General features: G+C 44.5%; 2 protein-coding genes across 2 annotated transcripts in view; one reads left to right on the forward strand and one right to left on the reverse strand.

Annotated features, from left to right (window-relative positions):
• The window catches only part of Poln (DNA polymerase nu), a 202,889-nt gene that overhangs the window by 166,384 nt on the left and 14,255 nt on the right, over positions 1–22,250 (forward strand). Inside the window, exons 23-24 of the mRNA XM_046423887.2 lie at positions 4,113–4,195; positions 13,178–13,309. Of these exons, the coding sequence (XP_046279843.2) occupies positions 4,113–4,195; positions 13,178–13,309 (215 nt within the window). The remainder of the gene's footprint in view (positions 1–4,112; positions 4,196–13,177; positions 13,310–22,250) is intronic.
• LOC124078790 (high mobility group protein B2-like) lies at positions 10,024–11,071 on the reverse strand. The gene is given in 2 exon segments (XM_046423886.2): positions 10,024–10,597; positions 10,599–11,071. Coding segments are annotated over 2 exon segments (630 nt in total). The 5' UTR covers positions 10,977–11,071; the 3' UTR covers positions 10,024–10,345.

Here is a 22,250-nt window from a genome sequence, read left to right on the forward strand (position 1 = left end):
GGCTGTTGTCTCTAGGTGACAGGGACCTTGGTGTGGGTCTTCCCAGTCCTAACTGTTGTCTCTAGGTGACAGGAACCTTGGTGATGGTCTTCCCAGTCCTGGCTGTTGTCTCTAGGTGGCAGGGACCTTGGTGATGGTCTTCCCAGTCCTGGCTGTTGTCTCTAGGTGGCAGGGACCTTGGTGTGGGTCTTCCCAGTCCTGGCTGTTGTCTCTAGGTGGCAGGGACCTTGGTGTGGGTCTTCCCAGTCCTGGCTGTTGTCTCTAGGTGGCAGGGACCTTGGTGTGGGTCTTCCCAGTCCTGGCTGTTGTCTCTAGGTGACAGGGACCTTGGTGATGGTCTTCCTAGTCCTGGCTGTTGTCTCTAGGTGACAGGGACCTTGGTGTGGGTCTTCCCGGTCCTGGCTGTTGTCTCTAGGTGGCAGGGACCTTGGTGTGGGTCTTCCCAGTCCTGGCTGTTGTCTCTAGGTGGCAGGGACCTTGGTGTGGGTCTTCCCAGTCCTGGCTGTTGTCTCTAGGTGGCAGGGACCTTGGTGTGGGTCTTCCCAGTCCTGGCTGTTGTCTCTAGGTGACAGGGACCTTGGTGATGGTCTTCCCGGTCCTGGCTGTTGTCTCTAGGTGGCAGGGACCTTGGTGTGGGTCTTCCCAGTCCTGGCTGTTGTCTCTAGGTGGCAGGGACCTTGGTGTGGGTCTTCCCGGTCCTGGCTGTTGTCTCTAGGTGGCAGGGACCTTGGTGTGGGTCTTCCCGGTCCTGGCTGTTGTCTCTAGGTGACAGGGACCTTGGTGATGGTCTTCCCAGTCCTGGCTGTTGTCTCTAGGTGGCAGGGACCTTGGTAACGGTCTTCCCAGTCCTGGCTGATGTCTCTCCTTGGCAGGGACCTTGGTGACGATCTTCCCAGTCCTGGCTGTTGTCTCTAGGTGGCAGCAGGTGGAGAGCTGGGTTTGTAGGTGGGAGCACAGTGCAGCTGGCCGCCTCCCCCACCCTGTCAGCAGGGACTGCTCTGCTCCTCCTCCTTGGTGCCTCAGGCCGGGAGCGAGGCTTCTCATTGTGTTCTTGGCATCTGTTGCTGGTATCCTGTTCAGAAGTTTTACATCAATCAATATTCACATGAGGTATCAGTTGGTACTTTCCTTTATACTGATACTCTCTTTACCATGTTTAGATATAACTGTTATACTTGATTAATAAAAGAAAAATGGAAATTTTTTCTTCATTTTCTAGGCTCAGAAATAATTTATGCAGCATAGAGACAATTTGATTCCTATGGTTTGATCGAATCCCATATGAAACTATTTGGGATGGGTTTTTGTTAGTTTGTTTGTTTTTGTAGCGTAGTTCCTTAAATATTTTCTCTATTTTCTATAGACATTGGACTATTTAACTTTCATCTATACTGAGGTCAGTTTGAGGGGAGGGTACTCAGGATTGAACTTAGGCGTACTCAGCCACTGAGCCACATCCCCACCCCAATTTTACACTTTTTTGGAGTTGCTTAACATCTCACTTTTGCTGAGAGTAGCTTTGAACTCACAATCCTCTTGCCTCAGCCTCCAGAGCTGCTGGCTGAGATCAATTTTTATAGCTATATTTTCCTCAGGTATTATTCATCTAACCTGGGTTTCAAATTTACTCATATAAAGTTTTACAAAATAACTTTTAAGGTCTTTATTTCCTCTATGTCAGTAATTACCTTTCTTTGTTATTTCTTATTTTATCATTCAAACTTTCTTCCTTTTTTGATAAAATTAGATAATGGATTGTATATTTTATTTCTATGAGAACCAGGATTTCATTTATTTATTAATTTGATCTATGTCTTTCTGTTCTTGACATCACTAATTTCTGCTCCTGTCTTTTTTTTAATATTTATTTATTTATTTTTAGTTATAGGCTTAGGAATCAAATAGTCTGTATGCTGTATAAATTATTTCTGAGCCTAGAAAATGAAGATAGCTTTATTTTATTTTATTTATTTTTTATGTGGTGCTGAGATTGGAACCCAGTGCCTCATGCATCCTAGGTGAGCGCTGTACCTCTGAGCCATAGCCACAACCCTCTGCTCCTGTCTTTATTCTAGCTTTATAATTTCCTTCCTTTCATATTCTTTTGGTTTGTTTACGTGTTCTCTCCCTTCCTTTTTTGAACTGAAAACTAAGTTTATTTACTTTTTTCTTTCATTTTTAGTAACATAGGAATGATTGGTTCTAATATAAAGTGTTTTTATTGGAAACAATATAATTTCTGTTTATATTTCTGTTCACACAAAAGTTGGTTGATAGAAGTTTTTTGTTTTTGTTTTTGGTTTTGGTTTGGTTTATTTCTAGATGGAAGGGCTCATTTAGTTTTTGTTCCTAGTTTTATTGCACTGTGATCAGAGAATGTTAACATTTCTACATTTTGCAATTTTTTTTTCTGCATTTAATATATGACCATATGTACCCAAGAAGAGAGTTCATCCTCTGTTATCAGAGTGTGCTGTTGGCTAGTCTGCCAGTCTGACTCTGGGGAGCTTCCTTAGAGATGGTCCTGCCCCGTCTGTCATTCTGAGGAAGGATCAGAGCTACCGTCTGGCAGGGTGTGCCCTGCTCAGATTCCTTACTTCCTTCTGTGCTCTCAGCTGGTCCCTTTGAGGCCTTGTCTGCTCTTGTGGCCGGCAGCCCTGGAGGGAAGCTATTGTTGTTTTTTTGTTTGTTTTGGTGCTGGGGATTTCTAAATACATTTATCAGCAGAGTGTTTCCTGGGAGCAGATTTAGAGCATGCATGGTATTTTTAAAATAAAGGCTGGAAATATGGCTAAGGAGTGTCATGTAGGAGCTGACACATGTTCTGAGCCTGTATACATTTTGGCTTTTTGCTTCCTATCTACATTCAGTATTTATCAATAGCAAATTTAAGGGTGAGAGAAACAAGTGGGCAATAGAGCTTGCCACAACTGGAAAAGGGGGGACACTACGTATACATGGGCACTTAGAAACCAGGTGGTGAGTATCTGTTACGCCCTAGACATCAGCGAAAATGTACAGGAGGTAGCTCCATGGCCTGTCCCCTTCAGAAACACAGACATCAAGCAGAGACTGCCAGAACAAAGTTTGTCAGTTCTCTGAAGAACAGGCAAAGGTCTTCCCCAGCAAGACCTGACTCAAGAAAAGGCAGCTAGAGAGTGTGAGGAGAGCTTTGAAGTATCCACTTGTCCCACCTCCACTCAGGACCTGATCCTTGGTTCCAGAGGGAGCGGAGCTTGCCTTGATCTCAAAGAGGCATGTGTGTCTCTTCTCATGAGTCCAGGGCTGCCTGGAGGACTGGTCCAGGTGCTTGTCATTGTCTCACCTAACTCACACCCATTTGGCACAGGAAAGTGGTAGGCAAAATAATCATAGTTGAAGCAAACAATAGGACACTGAACGCTCTGGAGGAAAAGCCAGGGAGAGACATTCTTTGGGAAAGTAGGCCATACTAAAGCGCTTGTGAATGCTGGGAAATCTAAAAGGCCTCCTGCATGTCCAAGACAGCTCCCATGCTTGGAAAAGACCTTTTACCTTAGATTGGTCTTGAAGCTCAGTGCAAGGAGGAAGTGAAGGCTGAGGCATCGTTGGGAACCCCCTGGCTATGCAGGGAAGCGGGCCCAGCACAGACCCACTCACAAACACTGGGAGAGGTTTCCTCTCTGTCTTTCTGGCTCTGGCTCTGTCTCTCTTCCCCTTTTGGCTCCTAAATCTGTGCTCAGTTCATTAGGGAAGCCTGGTGTAGATGCTGAGGATGTCTGCAAGAGCAGCAAACAGAGCTGGCTGCCTGTCCTTGGGGGATGCCCAGGCAGGGAGGAGTGACCCTTGGTGGCATGTGCAGAACACTGAGCTTCTCAGCTGTCTCGGCTTTAATCTTTGGAGATTGCTGTGGTTCGTATGCCAGTCAGAGGTAGAGTTGATCCTAATTCTATCTGAATGTTTTAACCCCAAGGCAGGGCTCACCCTGCTGTCTCTGGGAGACCAATGCAGAGGCTGACTGTCCAATCCTGCAAGGGACTACAGCAGCCACAGTCATAGCCCAGCCAAGATCCCAGCTGCCTTCTCTGTACCCAGTGCTAACTATGCCTGACCCAGGCTGTCTTTCCATACAGGAAGGACATTCCCATGGAGCACGTGACGTACGCAGACAGAGAGCAGACCAAGAAGGTGGTGTACTCCGTGGTCTATGGAGCAGGTGGGCTGACGGCAGGGGTTTAGGTCTTGGGGTCACCTATGAGCTTGATGACTGTGTACCTATATTTAAGTACAGCCATGTCTAAGAGAAACCACTCTGAGAGTCCCTGTATGTTGTTTACACAAACACTGGTGACATTGGTGTCACCCAGCACTAGTCAGACCATTTCACACTGCCAGATCACAGTGTCACTGCCAACACTGTCAGGGGAGACAGCAGGTACCAGCACACTGCCACACCAGGCATCATTGTCATGCTTGGGATCCTCCTCCACACACAAACACCAAGGCTTTAGAGAGTGCAGCTACCTCAAATGGGGCCTGGTTTGTCTTGTTTTCGCTTCTCAGCACTCATTGATCTGTCCCAGAACAGAACTCATCCAGCTGGGCCAGCAGCCAAAGACAGCCCCCAACAGAGGACAGAGCCAAGCCTCAGGCCAGGAGTTGGGGCCAGCCTCAGGGGCAGCAGGCAGGAAGGAGAGGGGCTAGAGGCCAGACACCTGGGCATCCCCCTGCCGCCTCTGCAAGCCGCCCCAGGGCCCAGCAGAATCGCACTTTGCTCTCTCCCACTCTCCTCCTCTTCCTTCCACTCCCTGACATCCTTCCTTCCACTCCCTGACGTGGGTGTGTCGGAGCCCTCCTCCATCCTCAGTGCTCTCTTGCTTGCCCTCTGCTCTGCAGACATCTCCTTTAGGAGACAGATGCAGCTCTCCCCTGACTCCCTCCTCAGCCTTCCCCCACCACTGTTATTCGTTGCCCATTTCTGAGTAACAAGTTACCATAAACACATTGACTTAAAACAACGCCCACTCATCCCCTCACAGTTTTTATGGGTCTAGGGACTAGATCCCTTGCAGGCTGCAATCAGGGTGCTGACTGGAGTGTGGTCTCATCTAAAGTTCCACTGGGGAGGTTCCAGTGGGTTCAACTTGCTTCCTGCTGGCCCATGGCCTCCAGCATAGGCAGAGCCTTTACTGTGGCACTGAGATGCCAATTCTGCACTTTCTTATCTGCTCAAGGTCTCAGGTGTAACTCACCATGAGCTCCAGAGGACAGGAGCCTAGAGGGTTTTGCTCATAGCCTGGCATAAAGAAGGCACGTAATACTCACTGAGCACACTGATGACCTTTGAGAATGTTCTGGTTGTGCACACTGTGTCTGGAAGACACACCAGAAGTGAGCTCAGTGGAGACAATGGGATGCTGGGACTCTCCTCAGTTGTTGGGCCTGTTTCCTCTTAAATGTCCTCTGAAGCTTCCTGGGGTCTCCATTCTGGGGGAAAGCAGCATTCTGCCAAGTAAACTAGACCTCAGTGCCTTGCATCCTTGCTCCAGACGTGCCACGAGCTCCAGCTCAGCAGGTCCAACGCTGCCTTCCCACCCTGCCCAGCCCAAGTCTTGATTCTGTCACCACCTGAGCATGTGGCCCTGTCCGAGGTGCCAGTATTGGTCTCCTTCTCAGAAAATGCTCTTGTATGATTGCTGAGGCAGCACCTGGCTCAGCTAGCCCCCATCTCTTGTCATCTGCCACCTATCTGGGTCCTGCTTCAATGCTGGGCTATTTCAACAAATGCCCCAAGTGAGGCTGGACCCTCCTGTTCAGTCAGGAGAAAGGGAGGCCCACTGTGGGTAAACTGGGCTCCAAGAGGACAGCAGAGTCCCCCACAGTAGTCCCCACCCCCAGATGAAGGTGGACTTCATGGCCACCCACTGGGCTTCTTCTGGAGCATTTATTTTTTCCTGAAGAGGAAAAGAGCTACACTGTGCAAATAAGCAGTGAGTCATTGGCTGTGATGCTGGTGAAGAGGGTAATTTGGCTACTTTTAGCCCTGATGCTGGCAGGGCTCCCACCCCAAGCTTCCACCTCACAGCCTCCATTGCTCCCGCCTGCCTGACAGCTGGAATCACCACGTACGTGTTGCTCACTTCAGGTTGTGTCTCTGTTCCCCTTTTGAAACCAGAACCTTGTCGGATTATCTGGGACCAAGAACCCAAGTGAATTCACCAGGTTCCTGAGCTGCTGGGAACCTTTGGAAAATTCAGTGGAGGGACTTTGGCCCAGGCAGGCAGCCCTGCCTTTCACAGAATCACAACTCTGAGAGTCCAGAAACTGCTATAGGAACACTGGGCCCTGGCCGAGGCATTATTCTGTGTGTTCCTGAGGATGGTGACAGAGATAGCAGAAGCAGCTGCAAGACTTTGAAACAAGCAGAGAAGCAGCTTAAGGGCCGGCATGGCCTTTAGTCGCCTAAACTCAGCAACATACTGGGGCACCTCCCTACTCACTGTGCCTGCCTACAGCCACCTCTGAGTTCCAACAGGAGCCATATTTCTGCAAGAAACTGCCCACAGACCCCCAGATAAAGCCCAAGGCTTTTATAATTATAACTTTCTCAGAGTTGGCCAGTCTTCTCAGTGCTTCCTCAGAGTGCTCCACAGCCAGTCACCAAGCAGTCAGCAGATGCTTATAGGATGCATGCTGTAGGCTGGGCCCACAGGAGGGCTGTGGACTAGGACTCAGGCCTGCTTCTAAGGGGCATGTCTCCTCTAGAACTGAGCCTAACACTGAGAGTCCTTGGTACCCAGGGAGCCCCAAAGAGTGCCTATAAGGATGGGGCCTGAGAGCCTGGGAGGCTGCCCAGAGAAGCAACACCTGGGCTAGAGTGGAAGGTCCATCCAGGTGGAGTAGTGTTCCTGGGGCTCAGTGTTGGTCAGACACTTCTCAACCCCAGTGACAGAAATGAGTGAGAGACTGAGCAATACTTATGGGGCAGTACTTAGAGGAAACGGAATGGAGGTGTCTTCCTGAAGATAAATCTATGATGTATACACACAGGACGTGATTAGCCACCTGGCAAAGGCCATATTGCTCAGATAGGATTTTAGGGGTGGGAAATGCTTAGTGTTCCTACTGAGTGGGTCCTGGGTGCTCTCAGGCATACCTGCTTGTGATTATAACCCAAAAAATAGAAACCTAATCAACTGATCAGCTCTATGAGAGAAGGAGCCAATATGTGGGCGAGAACAGAGGAGCCCTCGAGCCAAGAGATGTCCTGCTTGGGTAGGAACAGTGGGCTTGAGGGTGATAACCCCACTCCAGGGCCTGGAGAGCCATGGGACCCTCTGTCTCCACCAGCCTCTCGTCTTTGCTTCCTTTGGGGTTACTATGTCATCTGTTCCCAATGGACAAAGCGCTTAGCCACCCACTCCCCTTCAAGCAGCTTGACAGCTCTACAGGTGAGAAGAAAGTAATTCATTCTGAGCCATAAATGTTCTGAAAAGGTGTGGCTCCTGGTAATAGCCAAGTCTCCCCCATCAGCCCAGCCCTCCCCCACACACAGGCTATCCTCTATGAAATAGGTATTGAAAGCACTGGGAAGTGACCAAAAGCCAACTGAAGCTGCAAGTTGGCTGACACTTGGAAGAAAGGAATAGTGCACAGTGAGCTTCCCATCACACAGCCCTGCTCCATCACTGCTGTGGGTGTGGGAACTCAGGACCCCAGTCGTACAGCCTGAAAAACCAGAGGGCAGAGTCGGGGGCAACAATAGAATCTAGAAAGTGAAGGGAGTGATTTTAGAAAGAATAGAGCCAAGGGGAAGCCCAAATTCTGGATATGTACTCTGTCCAAATCTGTGACAGACCCCTAGTTATGCATGAGTGGTGCAAACGCCAGACAGCCCAGCTAAGGCTATGAGGACTGATCTGAGATTTTAGCTGCTGTTCACTGCAAGGAGAGAGAGTTTGACATTTGAATTTAGCCAAATTAACTGCTGTCTTTAAAAAAAATTAAGCTGGGTCTGGTGGCACACACCAGTAATCCCCAGAACTTGGGAGGCTGAGGCAGAAGGATTGCAAGTTTGAGGCCAGCCTCAGCAACTTAGCAAGGCTCTAAGCAACCTTGTGAGACCCTGACTCAAAATTTAAAAATAAATAGATAAAAAGGGCTTGAGATGTGGCTTAACCCAGTGGTTAAGTACTCCTGGGTTCAATCCCCAGTATCACAAAAAATAAAAATAAAACAAATTAAATTTAAAAATCAGTGCTCCTGAGAAGAACATAACAGAATCCAAAGTTTCTTTTCTTTTTAGGGAACTGATTTACTCAGTTTCATACTGCAGTTAGCTATTTAATATGCCAACTGTCATACTAAAAAGTTTCCATCAATGTTAAGAACTACGTATTTAGATACATGCATCTAGATGTATACATACACCATTATTTATGGTTACACCTTTATTGGATAAAGTATTGCATCACTGGAGTTTTCCGAGTTAATAGTCTGGAACAATATAGCTGGGACTTAATAAGATGAACTATCCTCTCATACCTACCCTTTTACATTTTGTTCCACTTAAATATGACCTATTTATAAAGCTTACATAAACATACCTCCAATTAGTGGCTAGTCTAGAAGAGAATTTTAAAAATTACTCTCATTTCAATGCTTTCATATATCTTTTAGTCACCTAGTCGCAATTATTGAGAACTTGTTGTTTAGTCTCTCAGATCTGAAATTTTTATTTCAAACATGAGCTAGGCAGGGCCCATTTCAAATCCTGATTCGCTATTGATTCAAATGGGTGTTCTTAAACTACAAACAACAGAATGTCAGTATCCCAAAGTTAGGGGAAAAGAAACAGCTTTGTGGGTCTAATCCATAGATATGGAAATTAAGTAAACACAAAATTTCTCTATTTAGATTTTAACAACTTCCCATCTTTCCTGTGCATTAGGTGCTGTTTTCAAGTACTTTACAAAATTTTCATCATTAACACACTGTGAAGTAGGTATTTATCCCATATTACAAATGGGAAAAAATAGGCTCAAAAGTTCCTATTTCTATAAAGCCCTACACCAGGGTATGCATCTGAAATACATTACCCCAAATACTTTAATTGTACTAAGTCACCGAACATCTGAAAACAAATTTTTATTTTATGATCAGTGAAAATCCTGCCAGGTAAGGTAGTGCACACCTGTAATCCCCAGCCACTCACAAAACTGAGACAGGGTTGCAAGTTTAAGACCAATCTCAGTTACTTAGCAAGACCCTAAAGTCGTAATAAGACCCTGCCTCTAAACAAAACAAAAATGGGCTGGGGGACATGACTCAGTGGTTAAGTGACCCTGGGTTCAATCCTATCAAAAAGAAAAAAAAAACCCAAACTTAGGTAATCAAGATAGTCAAACTGTCAACAAAGACTTCTGTAGGTAGGCATTTAGTCCATAGATGATCAACTTTCACTAATACCTCTAATATCAACTTACAAGTTAACTGTTGCCTCCTCAAGTAAGCATTCCTAAAATAAATGCCATCCCCTATAAATACAAATCCTAGTGAAATTTAGATTAGTCAGGGAATATCACAATCAAATACTTCTTAGGCTAGTTACCTAGAATTCTAGACTTAAGACCCAAGATTTCATATATAATTCAAAATCTACTCAGGTATTCTACCTTTAACTTAATAAAAAGCTAAAATTTTTGTAATTTTTTTTAAAAAATCAAATGTGTACATTTTAGAATTCACCACCCTAGCTACATAAAATTTCTGAAGGCCAAAGCGGGTAAGGGACAAGTTACTTAATAAATGAATATAAGCATCAAGCACGAAGTGTAATATTTCTTTGAAAGTTCATAAAGTTCTTAAAGTGTATTAAATTCCAGATCTGAATTTCAAAGTTTAAAACATTTTACTAATTCTACTGTTACCTAAGAACTATTGGGCATAATTTTTTTTCAAAAGGGAAAACTAATTTAGCGTATTAAGACAAGGACAATAGGAATAATATACATAATTTTATTACAAATTTTTAAAAAAATGCAACATCCTAAAAAACCCAAAATTTACTAATTCCTATCAGTTTGCTGTGCTACCATACACAAGAAATTAAAGAAACCATTAAATATTTAGGAACATTCAACATCAGAAGCTTTAAAATCTAACTGTATGTAGTAGCCCTTCAAAAAGCTACAATCTGCATTTTTAAAAAATTATTTTCTCTACAAAGAATCTTAGCAACTATACAAAAATCTGTACAGTTTTTATACTGAAGCTAATGTTGAGCTGCACTTGAATTCACATTCTTAGCAAAACAGTTGCCTGAGCACACACACACACTCCACACACATCATTACAGGACAACCACTTATTCTTCATCCTCCTCCTCTTCCTCATCATCTTCATCATCCTCCTCTTCTTCCTCTTCCTCTTCATCTTCTGGTTCACTCTTCTTTGAGCCTGTTGGCCTACCGGGGCCCTTCTTTCCTGCTTCACTTTTGCCCTTAGCACGGTATGCAGCAATATCCTTCTCATATTTCTCCTTTAGCTTAGCTGCTTTCTGTTCATATGGCTGTTTATCTTTGGCTGACTGCTCAGACGACATTTCACCCAGTTTTTTTTGCAGTATCCCCAATGGACAGGCCTGGGTGTTCACTTTTGATCTTTGGGCGATGTTCAGAGCAAAACAGGAAGAAGGCAGATGGTGGTCTCTTAGGAGCGTTGGGATCTTTTTTCTTTCCTTTCTTATCACCTTTGGGAGGAACGTAATTTTTCATCTCCCTGTCATAGCGAGCTTTGTCACTTTTTGCCATATCTTCAAACTTCGACTTCTCCTTTGCAGACATGGTCTTCCATCTCTCCGAGCACTTCTTGGAGAATTCGGCGAAGTTGATGGAAGAGTCCGGGTGTTTCTTCTTGTGCTCTTCCCGGCAGGTCTGCACGAAGAAGGTGTACAAGGACATTTTGCCCCTCGGCTTGTTGGGGTCTCCTTTACCCATGGTGGCAGCCGCCGTCTACCTGATGGGAGCTTTTCCTCAGAGTCCCGCAGAGTGGCCGGATCAGACAGAGAAGCTTCCTCCCCTGGGCTCCGGCGTGAACTCCAGAATCCAAAGTTTCTACAACATATTCACAATATCCAGGATACAATCCGAGATTATTAAACGTGAGGAAACATCTTGGTCATACTCAAAAGAAAAAGCCATCGTGGAAAAAGATCCTGAGATGACCTGGTATTGGAAGCAGCAGACAAGGATTTCAAAACTGCTATTATAACTGTGCTCAATGATATACAAATGAGGGAGGGAAAACCCTCAGCAAATAAACAGGACTAAGTGAAGATTCTAAAACTGAAGACTATAAGGTCTGAAATAAAAAAAAATCCCCCAGATGGGCTTAACAGCAGATGGGAAATGGGAAAAGACATCACTAAGAATAAGACTCTAAGTCCCCTCTGTCTGACCTGGCTGAGGCATCAAGCCGCCATCTGATTTCTTTCTCAAAGACAATGAACTTTTCTATCACAGCACCATAGCTCATGGGTGGTTCTTGGAATTCCACAGAAAGAAAGAGTTAGAGATGGATTATTTTGGTAACATGTAGCAAAACATAATACCTTGTTTGTGAAGATATCACACTATCTTGATTCAACCTTAAAAAGGGTGGTGGAGTGTTTTCATTTCCAGCCAAGTACCTCTGAGTAGTCAGCTAGACATGGACAGAGAGGGAGCACTGGGGTTCCAAGAGTTCATCCCTCACTGCTGTCATAAATTCTGGGAGAACAAAGCACACCACTTTTCCACTCTTCTTGGCAAAGCAGTGGAAGCAAACGTCTGCCCCTCACTGTCCCAAGACTGGAGCACTATCCATATCCAGAGCAATGGAAGGCTTCAGTGGGTGAGGCCAGCATGGCCTAGTCAAGGAGAAGACCAGACCTGAGAGGCCAGGCAACCCCACTCCTGAAAGGCTTTTTTCTTGTCTAAACAGACCCCACATCTCTGCCCTTGGGCCGTGGTCTCTGGCCCATCCTGTCTGAAAGCCTCAGGGAGGTCCCCAGCTGGCTTATCACAGGGAACAGCAAGCCCTGCCCTAGCCCGGGTGGTGATCCCCCAAGAATGCCCCTCGGGGCTTCCCTCCATCAGGGCAGCCTCCTGAAGCCCAGGGCCTTCTCCGAAATCCTATTGTCAGGGCTCCCACCCCGTTCTTGGGTTCTTGTTTTTTTCTGGAGGAAAATGGAAGAGGGTCACTCATATTCAACACCAAGTAGGAGCCAGGCAGTGCTTGAAGCTATACATGCCTTGGCTCATGAAGCTCCCTTAGCCGCCCCGTGGGAAAGGACTCTTGTTCCTCACTTACAAGTAAGGGTATGAGTTCATTGCAGGTTAGATAACTTCCCTAGGTTCCTGTGAGTGACAGGGCAGATTCACACCCAGGCCTCTGTGCTCCCAGCACCGGCACCTGACCAGCAGGAAGCTCATTGCTGTGCTGGAACTCAGGTGCTGACCCACCAGAGACCTTTCTATAAGCAGCTTCACAAGAACACCTGGAAAATATCTGTCTGGACCAAGAGCATGTGTTTCAAACTAAAAATTCCAAGCACAGAAACTTCTGAGTGCACTTCCATCATTTGGCATGGAACTTAGTCTCCTTTTCCTCTGTACCCTGTCCAGCCTCCCCGAGTTCTGCAGTTGGTCCTCCCATTGGCCAAGCCAAGAGCAGGAACCATGTCTACCTCATTTAAAGCTTCATCTGCTGCACCTGGAAGACAGTTAACATTGTTAAAAATAATAAGAGTTAACAGGCCCTATTATTTATTTATATATATATATATATATATATATATATATATATATATATATATATATATATAAACTTGTAGATGGACACAATACCTTTATTTTATTTGTTTATTTATCTGTGGTGCTGAGGATCAAACCCAGGGGCTCACATGTGCGAGGCAAGCTCTCTACCACTGAGTCACAACCTCAGTCCAACAGGCCCTATTTAGATCCGTGGTACTGAGCACCTGCAGACCAGGACTGCTAACGAGACCTTGACTCACCACACTGTCTCAGAGGCCTTTGGTTGGTTTATTCCCTGTACCTGGTCACTCCCTGGGGGGCACATACTCTTGGTACCCCTAACATACCTGGTGGGGGTCAGGCCTAGACTCTGATCACACGTGTCTTTCTGGTTCACACAGGGAAGGAGCGGCTTGCTGCTTGCCTTGGAATTACTGTTCAGGAAGCCACCCAGTTTTTGGAGAGCTTTTTGCAGAAGTACAAGAAAATCAAAGACTTCGCGCAAGCAGCTATTGACCAGTGTTATCACACAGGTAGGGCAGCCACAGCCACGCCCTGGCACCCCCTGCTTCCTCCCCTCTGCAGCTTCCAGTGCTGTCACTCCTAGCTTTACAGCTGGCAGGTGGACAGACAGGTGGACAGTGTGTGGATGGGCAGGGCTGGGCTGCTGAGGCTGCAGTGCCTGGATGAGCTACAGTTCCTGCCAATGAACAGAGAGGGCCATCACCAGAGCCAGGCTCCACCTGAAGCAACAACCTAGTGTAGCCACCCAGATAGGTAGAGAGACAGACAGGACCTGGGCCCAGAAATGGAAGACATGTGGCACATTTACAAAACACCTCCAGTCTGGTCACAAAGGAAACCCCAAAAGATTTCATGTCTGTGACCACAGTGTACTAAGAAGTCCCTTGATACATGGCTCTGCATGTGCCATTCACATACCTACTTGGAACTGTGTCACAGTCCCAAGTAACTTAAGATAAAAAAAGACATCCCAAGAAAATACAAGATTTTAGGAGTAAAAGACAGTAAAATAGGGGCTGGGGATGTGGCTCAAGTGGTAGTGCGCCCGCCTGGCATGCGCGAGGCACTGGGTTTGATCCTCAACACCATATTAAAACAAAATAAAGATATTATGGACTCCAAGATGGCCGCGAATAGAGTGCATCACACCCCGTGTACCGCACCACTGCGCAGGTGAATAACGAGTTAGAACGACAAAAAACTATCTTGTTAGGAACTTACAGCAAAATGGGGGTGCACCGAAACCTAGAGGAAGGATTTCCAGCACCGAGGTCCGGTAATTGAGTCTCAAACACGAGCCAACTGTGTGACCGGAGATCCAGGCTGACTGATCCGCACGGCCCGCCCCGCGGCTACAGACGGCGGGGCGCCGCCGAGAAGCGACCAGCAAGCAGGGAGAAACGTTGCTGCGGATTCTGTGGAATCCTGCCGGCTGAGCCCTCACTGAGCCCCGGGCTGAGTTCGGGATTTCAGACGGGGAAGGAATACCCCACAACGGAAACTCCACCAAGGAAACCAGCGGCCACCATCTTGGAGAGCTGAAGTAACCACCGCCACTCTCCGACAGGTTGCAACAATAAAACAGGTGTGTGTTACTCAGCTCATCTCCCATACAGCAGGGAATTCACATAAAATCTCTCCTAGGCTTTCCGGGGGAGGGATTATCAGAGTGAGCCTGCATAAAGACGCGGGGAAAACTAGAGACACCTGACCTTCAACTCCCCCTCCCATCAGCAGCAAGAACGAAACCTGTCTTGCCAGCGCTGGGGGAGGGGCAAGCGGAAAAAATCAAAACAATAGAGTGCCGGGGTTCCCAATAGCCACCCTCCACACCCAACAAACGGCAGGCCCAGAGTACAGTTTGAACTGCCGAGAGGCATCACTCAGGGGAAATCTGGTCTAGCAGGAGAAACCAGGACTATCAGGAGAAACCAGGGGACTAGAGGCCAGGCCCTCGTGACTGGGTGGCTGGAGACCGCACGCCAGAGACAGTCCAGTCCCACCCCCCCCATTCGGACACCCCGGCAAGGAGCCTGGGGCCCGCCATAGCAGAGAGGTGACGTCACTGGAGCTCGGCCGTCGGAATTCCTTCCCAGCGGAATCCACTTTAGCAGGCATAGTCCACCAACACAAAGGAGAGACAACAGAGATATACAAAACCAAAACAAATCTATAGAAGAGAGCAGAAACACAGCAATCAAATAGAGCTGGAAAGTAACATGAACATCATGAAAAAACAAGGGAAAAAAGGAGTACAAACATTGCAGGACAACTTAAATCTACAGGAGGACCTAGAAGCATCAGAAACATGGATAGGGAAAGAACTCAAGGCATACCTAACTCAGATGGAAAGGAATATTAGAGAAGACATGAGACAGCAAGTCCAAGCAATAAAAGTATATTTTGAAAATGAATTAAACAAACAAATTCAAATGGCAAAGAATGAGCTTTACCAGGAGATAGAGGTCTTAAAAAAAATCAAACAGTAATCCTAGAAATGCAGGAAACTATAAACCAAATTAAAAACTCAAATGAGAATATTACAAATAGACTAGGTCAAGTAGAAGTCAGAACATCAGATAATGAAGACAAAGTTTATCAACTTGAAAAGAATATAGTCAACACAGAAAAGATGCTTAAATCCCATGAGCAATCTATTCAAGAGATATGGGATGTCATAAAAAAACCAAATTTGAGAGTCATCGGGATAGAAGAAGGCACGGAGATTCAAACCAAAGGAATGGACAACATATTAAATGAAATAATTCTAGAAAACTTCCCAGATATGAAAGATGGAATGAAATTAAAATCTTTCACGATAAACAAAAGCTAAAAGAATTCGCAGCCAGAAAACCAGCACTACAAAGCATTTGGAGCAAAATACTTCAAAGAAGAGGAATTGAAAAATAGTGCCCAAAACTAACAGCGGGAGGTATCTCAGTAAAGGGGGAGGAAAATAACCAAAAAGTAAAAACTAGCCAAACTAAAATAAATAAATAAATAAACATGACTGGAAGTACAAATCATATTTCAATTGTAACCTTAAATGTTAATGGCCTAAACTCACCAATCAAGAGACATAGGCTAGTAACCTGGATCAAAAAAACAGATCCAACAATATGCTGCCTTCAGGAGACTCATATGATAGGAAAAGACATACACAGGCTGAAGGTAAAAGGTTGGGAAAAATCATACCACTCACATGGCCCTCGGAAGCAAGCAGGAGTGGCCATACTCATATCGAATAAAATCAACTTCAAACCTAAGTTAATCAAAAGGGATAAAGAAGGACACTATATACTGTTAAAAGGAACCATCCACCAACAAGACATAACAATTATCAATTTGTATGCACCAAACAGTGGAGCTGCAACGTTCATAAAATAAACTCTCCTCAAGTTCAAGAGTCAAATAGACTACAACACAATAATTATGGGTGACTTCAACACACCACTCTCGCCATTAGACAGATCCTCTAGACAAAAGCTGAATAAAGAAACTATAGAACTCAATAGCACAATCAATAACCTAGACTTAACCGACATATATAGAATATATCAACCATCATCAAGTGGATACATGTTCTTCTCAGTAGCACATGGATCCTACTCAAAGATAGACCATATATTATGCCATAGGGCAACTCTTAGTAAATATAAAGGTGTGAAGATAATACCATGCACCATATCTGATCATAATGGAATGAAACTGGAAATCAATGATAAAAGAAGGAAGGAAAAATCCTACATCACATGGAAAATGAACAATATGTTACTGAATGATCAATGGGTTACAGAAGACATAAAGGAGGAGATAAAAAAAATTCTTAGAGACAAATGACAATACAGACACAACATACCGGAATCTATGGGACACAATGAAAGCAGTTTTAAGAGGGAAATTCATTTCTTGGAGTTCTTTCCTCAAAAAAAGAAAAAACCAACAAATAAATGAACTCACACTACACCTCAAAAACCTAGAAAAGGAAGAGCAAAACAACAGCAAATGTAGTAGAAGACAAGAAATAATTAAAATTAGAGCAGAAATCAATGAAATTGAAACAAAAAAAAAACATTGAAAAAATTGACAAAACTAAAAGTTGATTCTTTGAAAAAATAAATAAGATCAACAGGCCCTTAGCCATGCTAATGAAGAGAAGAAGAGAGAGAACTCAAATTACTAATATATGGGATGAAAAAGGCAATATCACAACAGACACTACGGAAATACAGAAGATAATTAGAAAGTATTTTGAAACCCTATATTCCAATAAAATAGAAGATAGTGAAGATATTGATAAATTTCTTAAGTCATACGATCTGCCCAGATAGAGTCAGGAAGACACACACAATTTAAACAGACCAATAACAAAGGAAGAAATAGAAGAAGCCATCAAAAGACTACCAACCAAAAAAAGCCCTGGACCGGATGGGTATACAGCGGAGTTTTACAAAACCTTCAAAGAAGAATTAATACCAATACTTTTCAAGCTATTTCAAGAAATAGAAAAAGAAGGAGCTCTTCCAAATTCATTCTATGAGGCCAACATCACCCTGATCCCGAAACCAGACAAAGACACTTCAAAGAAAGAAAACTACAGACCAATATCTCTAATGAACTTGGATGCAAAAATTCTCAATAAAATCCTGGCAAATCGAATACAAAAGCATATCAAAAAAATTGTGCACCATGATCAAGTAGGATTCATCCCTGGGATGCAAGGATGGTTCAATATACGGAAATCAATAAATGCTATTCACCACATCAATAGACTTAAAGACAAGAACCATTAGATCATCTCGATAGATGCAGAAAAAGCATTCGACAAAGTACAGCATCCCTTTATGTTCAAAACACTAGAAAAACTAGGGATAACAGGAACTTACCTCAACATTGTAAAAGCAATCTATGCTAAACCTCAGGCTAGCATCATCCTAAATGGAGAAAAACTGAAGGCATTCCCTCTAAAATCTGGAACAAGACAGGGATGCCCTCTATCACCACTTCTATTCAATTTAGTTCTTGAAATACTGGCCAGAGCAATTAGACAGACAAAAGAAATTAAAGGCATAAAAATAGGAAAAGAAGAACTTAAATTATCGCTATTTGCGGATGACATGATAATATATTTAACAGACCCAAAAGGGTCTACAAAGAAACTGCTAGAGTTAATAAATGAATTCAGCAAAGTGATAGGATATAAAATCAACACTCATAAATCAAAGGCATTCCTGTATATCAGCAACAAAACTTCTGAAATGGAAATGAGAAAAACCACTCCATTCACAATATCCTCAAAGAAAATAAGATACTTGGGAATCAACCTAACAAAAGAGGTGAAAGATTTATACAATGAAAACTACAGAACCCTAAAGAGAGAGATAGAAGAAGATCTTAGAAGATGGAAAAATGTACCCTGTTCATGGATAGGCAGAACTAACATCATCAAAATGGCAATATTACCAAAAGTTCTCTACAGGTTTAATGCGATGCCAATCAAAATCCCAACGGCATTTCTTGTAGAAATAGATAAAGCAATCATGAAATTCATATGGAAATACAAAAGACCCAGAATAGCAAAAGCAATTCTAAGCAGGAAGTGTGAATCAGGAGGTATAGCGATACCAGACTTCAAACTATACTACAGAGCAATAGTAACAAAAACAGCATGGTACTGGTACCAAAACAGGCAGGTGGACCAGTGGTACAGAATAGAGGACACAGAAACCAATCCACAAAATTACAACTTTCTTATATTTGATAAAGGGGCTAAAAGCATGCAATGGAGGAAGGATAGCATCTTCAACAAATGGTGCTGGGAAAACTGGAAATCCATATGCAACAAAATGAAACTGAATCCCTTTCTCTCCCCATGCACAAAAGTTAACCCAAAATGGATCAAGGAGCTAGATATCAAATCAGAGACACTGCGTCTGATAGAAGAAAAAGTTGGCTACAATCTACATACTGTGGGGTCGGGCTCCAAATTCCTTAATAGGACGCCTATAGCCCAAGAGTTAATAACAAGAATAAACAAATGGGACTTACTTAAACTAAAAAGTTTTTTCTCAGCAAGAGAAACAATAAGAGAGGTAAATAGGGAGCCTACATCCTGGGAACAAATCTTTACTCCTCACACTTCAGATACCTAATATCCAGAGTATACAAAGAACTCAAAAAATTAGACAATAAGATAACAAATAACCCAATCAACAAATGGGCCAAGGACCTGAACAGACACTTCACAGAGGAGGACATACAATCAATCAACAAGTACAAGAAAAAATGCTCACCATCTCTAGCAGTCAGAGAAATGCAAATCAAAACCACCCTAAGATACCATCTCACTCCAGTAAGATTGGCAGCCATTATGAAGTCAAACAACAATAAGTGTTGGCGAGGATGTGGGGAAAAGGGTACACTTGTACACTGCTGGTGGGACTGCAAATTGGTACGGCCAATTTGGAAAGCAGTTTGGAGATTCCTGGGAAAGCTGGGAATGGATCCACCATTTGACCCAGCTATCGCCCTTCTCGGACTATTCCCTGAGGATCTTAAAAGAGCGTACTATAGGGATACTGCCACATCAATGATCATAGAGGCACAATTCACAATAGCTAGACTGTGGAACCAACCTAGATGCCCTTCAATAGATGAATGGATAAAAAAAATGTGGCATCTATACACAATGGAGTATTACGCAGCACTAAAAAATGACAAAAGTAGAATTTGCAGGGAAATGGATGGCATTAGAGCAGATTATGCTAAGCGAAGCTAGCCAATCCTTAAAAAACAAATGCCAAATGTCTTCTTTGATATAAAGAGAGCAACTAAGAACAGAGCAGGGAGGAAGAGCATGAGGAAAAGATTAACATTAAACAAAGACGAGTGGGGGGAGAGAAAGGGAGAGAGAAGGGAAAGCATATGGAAATGGTAGGAGACCCTCAATGTTACACAAAATTACATATAAGAGGTTGTGAGGGGAGGGGGGGAAACAAGGGAGAGAATTGAACAACAGCAGATGAGGTAGAGAGGGAAGATGGGAGGGGAGGGAGGGGGGATAGTAGGGGATAGGAAAGGTAGCAGAATACAACAGTCACTAATATGCCATTATGTAAAAATGTGAGTGTGTAACCAATGTGATTCTGCAATTTGTATTTGGGGTAAAAATGGGAGTTCATAACCCAATTGAGTCAAATGAATGAAAGATGATATATCATGAGCTTTGTAATGTTTTGAACAACCAATAAAAAAAAAAGATATTGTGTCCACCTAAAAAAAATAAAAATAAAAAAAGACAGTAAAATATCTCAGCAAACACTGTGGAACTTGGCCACACTAGTAACACTTTATTTGGAAGCAAGTGAATTTTTTTTTTTTAGAGAGAGAATTTTAATATTTATTTTTTAGTTTTCAGTGGACACAACATCTTTGTTTGTATGTGGTGCTGAGGATCGAACCCGGGCCACACACATGCCAGGCGAGTGCGCTACCGCTTGAGCCACATCTCCAGCCCGCAAGTGAATATTTTAAAGAGTATTTTAAAAGAAATCTGCAATTATAAATGAGTTGTATTCAACATAAAATTTGGGAAAGAGGAATTAAAGAAAGAAGAAGATAAAGAGCAAAAATTAAAGAAACAAAGAAGATTGATAACTGGTACAGAAAGTGTGAGCCCTCACAATGAACACCCTCTTGGGAGTGAGTATGAGTCAGGTGGAGGACTGGCCTGGCAGAACCCACATTCCTCACTGGCTCCCGCATGCATGCCCTCAGGGCACAGCAACATCTGTTTGACACCTTGATACCCTGAGCCCTCTTTGAATCCTCCAGGGAACACTGAGGACTTGCCACTCAGCGCCCAAGCCCAGTCTGTGAGTTCAGGACTGCCTGCTGCAGGGTCTATTTTTTGCCTGCCGTCAGGCTGGTCTTGCCACCCCACTAGTAAGGGAAGCTCCCAGCACACTCAGAACTCACTCCTGCAGCCTCAGTCCTGCCCGCTCTCCTGATGTCCGTGGAACACACACATGCCAGCCGAGCATTTCCATACCCCCAGGGTCAAGCAGGCCCCGGGCAGTTGGGCATGGGCAGGGTGCCCGTGGCACAAGCCCTGGTGGTTTCCTGCCCAGGAGCCCCATCCTCAACAAAACTAAAAATGCTGTTGATTTTGAGATGTTGAAATGGTGGTAGTTTAGTTTTGTTCCCAGTGTTGATCCTGCTATGAGCTCCACTCCCCTCCTTGTACTGAACCTTCTGGAAGGGTTGTGGCATGTCATGCTTCCAGACAACAAGCATGCATGCCCTTTGACCCAGCAGTTACATGTCCAAGCAGATGGTGCAAATATGCATTAGAACAATCATTTACTTCATCCAAAATGTTTGCTGGGTGCCTGGCATGTGTCAGGCGGATGCTTTGTTGTCCACTGGGAGAGACAGTAAGAAAGACATTCAGGGACACTGCACCCTGACTGTGGAAGGAATGGAGAGCAGCACAGAGGAGCCCCAGGGCATCTGACAGCCATCGCCTCCCTGAAGAGGTAACCCGAGAACAGACTAAAAAGGTCAGGAATGGCCAGGGGAGGGGCCCAGCATGCGAAGGCAGAGAACCCTGGGCAGGTGCATAGAGCAGAGAAAGAAGAGACAGTGCCAGGCAAGGCCAGACCACGCATGGCACTCCACGTGGAAGGGTCCTGGGTTGCATCTTTTAAAAACTCACCCAGTAACAAGTGGGAAAGAGATTGGAAGGAGAGTCCGAAGGCAGAGACACTACCGGAGAAGAGTCTGGAAGCAGCGGTGGGATGCCACGTAGGAGCTGCTTAGGAAGGAATGCAGGGGAGGCTGGGGCTGCGACACCTTTCTGGCCACCAGTGCAAATGGGGTCACGTTCCCAGGTGTCAGTGTAAAACTGCACACTGGCATACGGCCTGCCCCAGGTTGGAGCAGACTGACTTGACACTGATTTCTTCTGAGGCCCAAGAGCAGCCAGCAATGTGCTCACGCGGTCAGGTTTTTGTTTTCAGAATCGGCAACAGCAAGGCGTTTGTACTGCTTCTTTTCTTTCTTTCTTTCTTTCTTTCTTTTTTTGTCTGTAAAGGATTGAACAACGGAGCCAAATCACCACGTTTTTTGTTTTGTTTTTTTGAGACAGGGTCTGACTAGGTTGCTTAGTACCTCGGTAAGTTGCTGAGGCTGGCCTTGAGCTAGATTCTATAGCCTCAGCCTCCTGAGTCACTGGGATTATAGGCACATGCCATTGCACTCAGGTTTTTGTTGTTGTTCTAATTAGTTGTCTATGATAGTTGGATGGATTTGACATATTGTACACAAGTGGAGCACAATGTCTCATTCCTTTGGCAGTACATGGTGCAGAGTCACTCCCCTAGTGTGATCATACATGAATATAGGTAATAATGTCTGTCTCATTCTACCATCCTTCCCATCCCCACCCCT

Source organism: Marmota monax, unplaced genomic scaffold, assembly GCF_021218885.2.
Source record: "Marmota monax isolate L192 unplaced genomic scaffold, Marmota_monax_Labrador192_F-V1.1 WCK01_AAM20220418_F8-fsc00009, whole genome shotgun sequence".
NCBI classification, from domain to species: Eukaryota; Metazoa; Chordata; class Mammalia; order Rodentia; family Sciuridae; genus Marmota; species Marmota monax.